The sequence below is a fragment of the Tiliqua scincoides genome, chromosome 2 (genome assembly GCF_035046505.1).
Source record: "Tiliqua scincoides isolate rTilSci1 chromosome 2, rTilSci1.hap2, whole genome shotgun sequence".
Taxonomy (NCBI): Eukaryota; Metazoa; Chordata; class Lepidosauria; order Squamata; family Scincidae; genus Tiliqua; species Tiliqua scincoides.
In genome coordinates this window covers 249,702,552-249,712,247 of record NC_089822.1, presented here as the reverse complement: position 1 = coordinate 249,712,247, position 9,696 = coordinate 249,702,552, and the positions used below count along the sequence as shown (strand labels likewise).

Genomic DNA, 9,696 nt, shown 5'->3' with positions numbered 1-9,696 from the left:
GGGGGTGGAGAGGTCAAGGGAGGGTGTGTATCCCAATGTGTGTGCCAAGATACTATCCTCTCTTTCTGAACCTGCCTCACCCTTTTTCTCATCTTGAACTTACACCAGCCCTGTGACAGGCTTGGGCTTTAAACCAATCATTCCTCCATTCCAGTGTTTCAAGCCCTGAAGCTATTCAAAAATCAGACAGCTGCTACTGCCCTGCAAAGAGTTGAGCTCCTGCAGTTTGAAATATAGTTGGTAATTGCACTGCAAAGTGCTTCTGCACTTTGCAATCTCGCGTAAATATAAGGAGATAAATGTTTGAGTGTCTTTTTTCTGCTGTGCTTTTTTTCCATGTCCCTCAATGACAAGTTGTGTGGGCACGTGAAGGCTTGGTCACATAATGTCAGCTTGTGTTCTGAGTAAATGCAGAACCAAGGCTTACATGTTGGTTCAGGGAGCAGGTGTGGACTGATAATTCAGCTGGAATCAGCAAGCACCTGGGACAGGCACACCCTGGGTGTGACCAAGGCCAGTACTGATTGGCTGAGCTGACTATATGAGGATAGTCAGAAGGAGCCTCAAGTGCAGCAGTAGGAGAGTTGATGGTGATTACTGTTAAACTGCTGCCAGTGACTGAAGAGGCTGGATACTGTATGTGTATGATGTTACTGACTATGGACTGAACTTTGACTGTGTATTGTGGAAAGCTGATTTGGATTTGTTGATACTGAACTGACTGCTCATCGTATATGACTTGGACTGTTTGCTGATTACTCTACTTCTAAAAACCCTTGCTCTATAATACAACTGCTGCATTGAAAGGACTCTGCTGTGTATGCTGTGTTTGTGCACCCGGCTCACACCTGGGGAAAGCCAAGGTTCCATCTCTTACAACTTTAACACATAACTAAGCCCCTCAAGCCTTAGTGCTATTCATTTAGGCTGTCTCATGGTGAGAAATGGATAGAAGTTTTTATTTTTTTCAAATAAATAAAATATTCCTTGTAAATAAATAAAAACATTCTTTCTAGATCACCTTTTTTAAAAGTCTCATAAAGCTAGGTGGGTCCCGATCGAGAGTTGTTTTAGAAAGTGGGTCCCAGTGCTAAAATGTTTGAGAACCACTGCTCTATTCTTAAAAGAAAGACACACGTCACTTATGTATATGCATAGTACACATAGTAATTCATGCAGTTGTGGTACTGCCATTAGGTCTGATGGGGCAAAAGCCCCGGGTGCGAGCCAGTAGGACCCCACGGAAGCCTCTCTAAGGCTCCTGATGGGGGTGGAAACTGTGCTTCTGGTTTTCCAGAAGAACAGTTTAAAGCAACAAGGAACCTCAGAGAGGCTTCCCCAATGTGGGTGGAGGTTGTGCGAGGCTCCATGAGCCTCGGATGAGTGGGGGGGATAGCTTTTTGTGGGGGGGGGAAGTGACAGCCCACAGGGGGGTGCCATCGCAGACCTTTGCCCCGGGCATGAGGTTGGGGAGATCCACCACTGTATTTACGCATTATGTTTGACACACGTGGAGCAGGGTGCACAATCTGTACCATACACTAAAGGAGCCCAGTCTCCAGACTCATTTTTAGAATGAATGCACGTTCAGACATGGGCACCAGAACAAATATCCACGTACAGGCATTTGTACCAACAGCACATGACAGCGGATGATTCTGAATTCAGCTAGAGAATGTTTTCCTTAACAAACCTTCCAAAAATAACAAAACTGGATACATAGAATGCAACTCACAAGATCACTGGGGTAATCTGGGAAATGGTCTCTTTTTCACAATGGCTTGAACCTTGGGATCAGCAGCAGCTCATGAGGTGGTTCACTGGAGGCTACAGTTGTCCACCACACCCCTGAGTGTCACGACATGGAGAAAGGAAGATTAGGCAGCCTTGTTGTGAGAAGACAGATGTGGCAAAGAAACTGTTAACTCTGGACCATGTAGGTGGCATTTCTTGAGTTGCAGATGTCACTATTTTTAAAATGCTTAAAATTTAGAAACGGCACTCAAGGAAGCTTGCAAAAAATAAAAGAATCTGTGATAAAAGCATACACTATAAGAACGTCTCCCAGTAAGAACACCAGCAAACTCAAAAAGGAGCAAACCAACTAAAATCAAACAGCAGTACGTTCTATACACAGAAAACCACAATAAATTGTGGCACGCACCCACACATGACTGAGAGCCACTTGGCAACCACATACCTGCACAATTCTATAAGCCCTTATGCCTCTTTGGCTTCCATGTGGCAATCTCTGATGACCACATCACGGTTCAGTGGTGGACAGCGGTAGCCTCTAGTGAACAACCTGTGGTGTGGCTCTGATCAGGCTGATGATTTTTGTATTATGTAGTCAATGGACATTTAACAATCCATTTCCTCAGTACTAATAACACATCTTGGTTCCTCAGACTGTATATGAGGGGATTCAGCATAGGGGTGACAATGTCACAGAACACTGAGGCAATCTTATCCTGTTGTGGTGTTCTGTAGGATTTGGGTCTCAAATACTTAAAACCGACAGCTCCATAGAAGATCCCCACAACACAGAGATGGGATAAGCAGGTACCAAATGCCTTGTGCTTTCCTTCAACTGAGTGCATTCCTAGGACTGTGGACAGGATGGAAATATAGGAGGCTAGGATGACCGAGAAAGGACAGAGAAAGAAAATAATGCCAGTTAGGAATAATCCATTTTCATAGGTGTGGGTGTCAGAACATGACAACTTCAGCAGAGCTGGGACTGTGCAAAAGAACTGGTCAATACCATTTGAACGACAGTAGGGCAGTAGAAGCACATCAATGGTGTGTATCAAAGCATGAAAAGAAGCACCAAACCAGACCCCTGCTGACATGACTAGGCAAGTCTTCCTGCTCATGAGAACAGGATATTGCAAAGGCTTGCATATTGCCACGTACCTGTCATATGACATGACGGTCAGCAGGAAACATTCTGCTCCTCCCATGGTCAATGTGAAAAAAACCTGGGTTCCACACCCAGCCAATGAAATTGTGTTCTTGAATAAGAAGTCCATTGACATCTTAGGGACAATGGTGAAGAGCTGACAAATGTCCATGAAGGACAATTGGCTGAGGAAAAAGTACATGGGGGTCTGAAAATCAGAGGAACCTGTGTGAAACAGGAAAAGATAGAGACAGTTCCCAGACAGGCCAAGAAAGAACATAAGCAGAATCGCAGCAAAGAAAACCATGTGTGTTGTTGTGTGGTGCAGTATCCCAAGAAGAACAAACTCAGTCCATGAAGTTTCATTTACTCTTCCCATGTCAGTGTCACATGAAAGTCGAAAGGATATGGAATGAATGGAGGAGAGAAGGGGAGGTAGAACTGACAGGGTCAACAAGGGAAGAGATAGGCAAGAAGAATATGCCTGTTCACACACACACGGTGAGGCTGGAACTGTCTCGAAAGTCCTTGCTGAAGCAGTTCCTGCTAGTCATGAGGTTTAAAAAGCATCGGTAAATCTACTTTGCCGTCAGAGATCCTGGGAAGAACACCTGAAAGAAAACTCGAGTCATATATGCAGCTTCTGCTCAAGCATGAACAAAGTATACTGAAGCCCCCAAGAGGAAGTTTCTTTTTGGCCCCTTCCCAAAGCGGGACTGGAAGGGATGAAATGGAGCAGGAGAGGGTGTTGACAAAGGGGGGAAAGCAGGAGAGGGAAGGTGGCAACAGCCAGAAAAGTCTTTGGAGTGCAGATCTACTGGGCTTCCCAATGAAGAGCCCAGGTCTACCTGCCCATGCAGCATTGGCAGCTAGATACAGTAATATGCAAAACCTGATCTCATCAGATCTTGGAAGCTAAGCAGGGTCAGGCCTGGTTAGTACTTGGATGGGAGACCACTTAGGAATACTGGGTGCTGTAGGTTTATACCATAATCTTTCGAGACTGAAGGTTGCCAACCTTGGCAAAACCAAATGCACTTCCAAGTTTCTCTAAAATATTTTAAATAGAGACACTAATTGCAGAAAATTAGCATCATAGTATTTAGGATCACTCTAGAATGGAGAGTGTCCTTTGTGTACCAAAACATATTTCTGCAGCAGCTATAGCCCACAGCTGTGCCCCTGAGCTCCTATACACTCCTTCATAGCATGTGGATCTACACTCCAAAAAGCTACTGTAGCAGGCCAGTTTCTTGCCAGATTTGACATGCGCAAAGGAGTGTCATGTATGTATTCCTTGGCCCAGCACATATGGCTTTCAGTATCCCACATGGGCAGTGAGTCAAGGTGAGTTAGGAAAACATAAGATCCCAGGAAATTTCTGTGGCCCTTTCTTTGGGTCCTGGGCCCCCTTTTTGACCCTAGGCTTGGATTACCCCCTTTACTCCCCTCTTCTTGCCCCGGTACTGAACTTGAAATCACAAAAGCAATGTGTGCCGGATTGCAGTCATAGCATTTGTATTTCCTCCTCAATATATTTTGTTGAAATCTGAGGGACTGATCACTCCTGAAAGATCCACCAAGAGCTTCAAGTGCCATAGAAACCAATGGGGAAAGAGAAAGATGACATTAGCAGCACACAAACATAGCAGAAGAAATGCCGATGAAAACAGAATCACACACTACTGTATTTACTTCAGGCGAAAATGTGTGCCCCTAATGAACTCAAAGCACATTGTTAATTCCTCTTCTTACCCTCCTCCCATTGTTTTGTAAGCACAATTTGCTTTGATGGTAAAAATAACTACAGTTGATTCAACAACAACAATTTGATGGACCTGATAGTACTTGCTAGCATCAAGAGATTATGAAGTTAGTGTAGGTTTCTGTTTGTATTTGCAGTTATTGGCAATATAATTCAAAGCACCCTATTAACTCTAAATTTACTGTTAACAATGATGCACTTAGCAATGATACAACCAGAACAGGAAAAAAAAGAATGAACTGAGTGGATCAGATGCACAATTTGGGGGATTCCGAATCATTTTTAAGCAGCAAGTACCAGCCAGAATGAGACTAATGTAGCCCAATACATCCCATAATACTTACAGAAGAGCCTAAAATCTGGATGTCAAGCACAAGCCAGGTGGATTTTCGTTCATGTGGTGATGATTCTTATCACTTCATAACCTTTCCGTCTCCAGTATCCCTACTTGCATTAGGAAAATGGATTAAAACAGACAGCTGGGTTCATTGTGACATGACTCCTTATACAATATTTGCCATGAAGACTTTTTAAAATAAATTTTCAGTTTTTATTCCCCAATAAAGATGAGAGAGAGAAAATATTTGGCATGAGGATAACCGGAGATGACCCACAACATGGTTTCACACAAACATGTCTGGTGTTTTTTAGAAGTTCAAATATAATATGTGCCTAGATCCTATCATCCTTATTGTCACATGTGGATGCATGTTCAGATGTGTAGGAATAGGTTTTTATATTTTTGCTCTGATGCTCAGTTTTATACCTGCAACCATGCAACAAAATACTTCTTTTAGCCCCAAGGTGTCTGTACTAATTGAACAAGTTGGGAGATTAATTATGTTATTTTAAAACTATGACTACTATCTTGCATCATCCAGGAAGCTCATAGTCTGACATCTTTGGGGAAGGAGGGAAATAGTCTGCAAGGCACCAGGCTTTGGGGACTTTAGTCTCAAATCCCAAAGGTTTGAGACTTGTTTGAGAATTAAGGTTTAATTGAGAATTAAAGGTTTAATTGAGAATTAAGGTTTAATTGAGAAGGTTTAATTGAGAATTAAGGTTTAATTTAAACTTGTTTGAGAATTAAAAGGTTTGAGAATTAAGGTTTGGCTGTAGAAGTTGAAGCGATTGCCAAGGGGATGTGAACAAAGACACACAGAATCTCAGGTATGATGCTGTTGAATAGAACAAAGTCATAAACATTGTTGGTTAGATGGGGACACACACACAAAGTTTGACCAAATAGGTACAGGAACAAGCCATGCCCCGGAGATGGAACTGGGATGCTACTCAAGATCATAGCATACAAACCCTCCACAGTACTTCTGGGTGCCAGATGTACCTCAGAATGCCAGATGCAGGAGAGGGCACCAGGTTGTGTCTTGTTGTGTTGTGTGCTCCCTGAAGCATTTGGTGGGCCACTGTGAGATACATGAAGCTGAAGCTGAAACAGATGAGCCCTTGGTCTGATCCAGTGGGGTTCTTATGGTTGCTGAACCAGTAAAGTTTGCATGCTGGCTTGGAGTGAAAGAAACAAAACAGCAAAGCAAAAATAAAATAATTCTCTAGCTAGGATTACAGTCTCTATTCAGATTGTCCCAAGAATCCTGGTCCCTGCACTTACTGGAGAGTGTGGGTGCACTTTCTGAAAACCAACGTTAGATTCCTGGCAGAACACACAGAGAGCATCCTTATTTTTGACATTAATCTGATCTGGTGGCCTGTTCTTATTGCGTGTTCCACCACAGATCAGGTTCAAACAGATGCAAGTTTTATCCAGAGATAAACAATACCATACCCGGATATACACGCAGTGGCGTAGCTAAAGGAGATGCAAAGCACTAAGTATTGCAGGAAGCCTCACTGCAGGAGCCTCACTCACTTCCCCTTCCTTTTCCAAGCCATTCCAGGTGAGGGGCAGCAAAACAGATATATGAAATCCAGAAACTTCATCGAAACATGAAAAGACAGGAAGAAACACTAGGTATAAGTACAGCTGTGCGCTGCTTAACAACAGGGATGCAGACCGGCACCCCTGTCACCAAGCAGGGCTTGATGCTATGCGAAGCCTCCAAAGGCGAGGGGAAACTCTCACCCTCCAAGCCTTCAAAGCTGAGGGGAACACAAGGCTCGCCACGCAAGCCGCCACGGAGGCTGGATTCAGCCTCCATGTGCCAGCGCACCTCCATGCACCAGCATGGCTTACTCCTGAGGAGGTGCAAACATGTGCCTGCCCAAGTCCTCCTCTGGATTGTGCCCTTTATCTGTAAGTCACGGGTATATAATTCAACATAACATGTACATCAGTAAAAATCAGTTTTTGTCCAGTTACAATATTAATGTTGTATTCTTGACAACCTTCCCAAGAGCCACGTATTACTGGGCAGGGTCATAGCTTATGAGTCATTGTGGCATTTGATACATCACACCTCCAACATCTCAGTTCAGCAATCAGTCCTTTATTGTACGAGGGGTCCAATATATCCAGAAAATAATCTTCTGTTGGATTAATCTCAATCTAAGATCCATAGATATCAAAGAAATATTTTGTAATAAGTTAATAATCTCTTGATTATATTGAATTGGTCTGGTAAGCTCCTTGTTCCATTTTTTTCACATGGTACATTTGTGTCAGATTTGTTACATACCATCCAATATTTATACAAAAAAATTGTAGGTTTCTTTTTGCCTTAACTCCATACGTTTTTCTGATAATAATGGAGACTGAAGCAGACAAGGCAGATGGCCCATACTTAGTAGCTATCAAATGTATCAATTGCAGATGTTTCCACTTTGCAAACTCAGGTAATGCCTATTTTGTTTTTAAATTAGAAAAGGAGAAAAATTTGTTATTTTGATCTATTAGTTGATCCAGTGTTATAATATGTGGGGTTTACACCAACCCTAGTGATGCCACTGCATCTAGGTTGTACGTATGATATTGTAATGTATTCTGCATGGTTTGGTACGGAAGGAGGTCCTTCATGGGGGTGACGCAATGAACTCTCGCACTGGGTGATGCAAACTCTAGAGCCCCCTTTGATTGAGACCATCTTTTGAGATCCTATTGGAAGAGTCACAGCATGTGAATGTGGCATCCCTAAAGGTCTTTTAAATATCCTAAAAAGCATGAAAATGGAGTTTTCTACCTTTGCACAGCAAACTGCACTTTGCAAGCCTCTCAGGATGCCCCCCCCAAAACTCTATAGACCCACTTCAAAGACTCCTAGCATCACCCCAGAATGTATGCTTAGAGCTATACTGCATTCAGCCACTAGATGGGGCTGAATGTAATGCAATCTAATGGAATAAATTCAAGTGAAGGATGAGGTTATAAAAAGCAGAGCCTTAGGAAGATGGAGCTTCACAGGAAGTACCCTGGTCAGTTTTAGTGGAGAATTAAAGCAGATTCCGCAAGTAGGTGGGAGAAGATAATTACATTCAAAGATCAGTGGAATTGACAGTAACAGGCAAGACTTATTGATCCATTTCTTTATGGATTCCTTGGTGTGATTTTGCTCCCAGGAATCAGGAAATCACACAAATGCTTTAAAAAAGTCACCTAGGCTTTCGTCCTAGCAACAAGATTAGCTTTATATCCAACTGGGTGCAAAAAGGAGAGAGACTGCAGCAGGATCTCTGAAGGAACTTTATCAGGGGGTACAAAGTGTCTTTTGGGCTCCTTCCCAAAGGGAGAGAGGACAAAACTGCAGGAGGAAGGGGATGGAGATGCAGGGTGGGAAGAGGCAAGATAGGGCAGAGGGAGGGTGGCAACAGCTGGAAAAGTCTCCAGAGCCCAGGTTTACCCACCCAGTAGACCTGGCCTCCACCTGTTGCATTCCATGAGACCAGCTGAGATCCCAGGAAATTTCCAGGTATCCAAACCGACTTCTGCAGCAGCTGAACTCCCGCAGCTGTGTCCCTGAGCTCCTATGCGCTCCATTGTGGTAAGCGGATCCACAAGCCAAAGAGCTACTACAGCAGGCCAGTTTCTTCCCCAGTTTGGCTCCATGTTAAACAGTGTCTTGTATGAATTCCTCAGCCCAGCTCATATGGCTTGCAGCTGCAGTCTCTGAGGTGTGTCCCACAGTAGCGCCCTCAGCAGGACTTGTGGGAGGCCAGGTTGGAGACGGTGTAGGGTCAGCAGCTGCAGAGGCTGAGCAGTGAGAGCTGCAGGCCCTTCTTTGACCCTGGACCTGGGTACAAGTTAATCTATACCCCCCTCTCATGGGTCAGGGCCCCTCAACTACTTGAGCATCTGGACATTCACCACACATGCACAGATTATGCTGGTCACACCTGGATCCCCCACAATGAGAACTTTAAATGAAGGGTTGCTTTAGACCCCTGACTTGAATGTCATAATGTGTAGAGCTGTGGCTCCTAATAACTGCTGTCCGGCCTGAGGGGTGTGTGTGTGTGCAGCCTAAGGGTGGTCAGGCTAGAAGTTCCCTAAGGGATTTTGCCTGAGGGCAAGGGGGAGAGCCTCACTGTTGCCTCCCGGTTTGCTGGTGCGAGAAGGGCCTCAGACAAAGTCTGGCAGAAGGGGGTTCTGTCACTCTTTTCCTCCTCCCTAGCTGCAGTGCTCCAGAGGTTTCACAGGTGGGCCAGCTTCTGCCACAGCCAGCCACCTCACCACCACTGGCTGTCATCATGAGCCTGCCAGGGCTTTACATAGAAGGTGCCTGTCCCATCAGCGCCCACCTCTTCCTCCTGGGCAGGGTGAATAAGGACCACCTGGTGACCATGCCCGTTTTCTCCCTGGTGGCTAATGGCTACCCACATGTCCCCAGCCTCCTGCCTTGTTCTTTCTGTGCCTTCCCAAGCCTCTGTGATTGGCATCCAAGCCCACTGTCCCAGTATCGGCTCCTTAGTGGCTGGCATAGAAAGGGCAGGCTGCTGGCTTCTATTGCTGGGACCCGAAGCTCCAGGGCTCCAGAAATGTTACTGTTCCTTGCAAGGGGAACCTCTTCCAGGGTTCCAGGGCTATTTCCCTGCCTGGGCGAGGTGGAGCCTTTTTGCAGTG

At 44.7% G+C, this 9,696-nt stretch overlaps 1 protein-coding gene across 1 annotated transcript; it reads right to left on the bottom strand.

Moving 5' to 3' along the window:
* Positions 1-2,342: 2,342 nt before the first annotated feature.
* LOC136639018 (olfactory receptor 2V1-like) lies at positions 2,343-3,281 on the bottom strand. The gene has a single exon (XM_066613046.1). The coding sequence runs from the start codon at positions 3,279-3,281 to the stop codon at positions 2,343-2,345; it is 939 nt and encodes a 312-aa protein (XP_066469143.1).
* Positions 3,282-9,696: the final 6,415 nt, after the last annotated feature.

Coding starts and splice junctions, on each gene's coding strand:
- LOC136639018 (XM_066613046.1), bottom strand. CDS start 3,281: ATGGGAAGAGTAAATGAAACTTCATGGACTGAGTTTGTTCTTCTTGGG.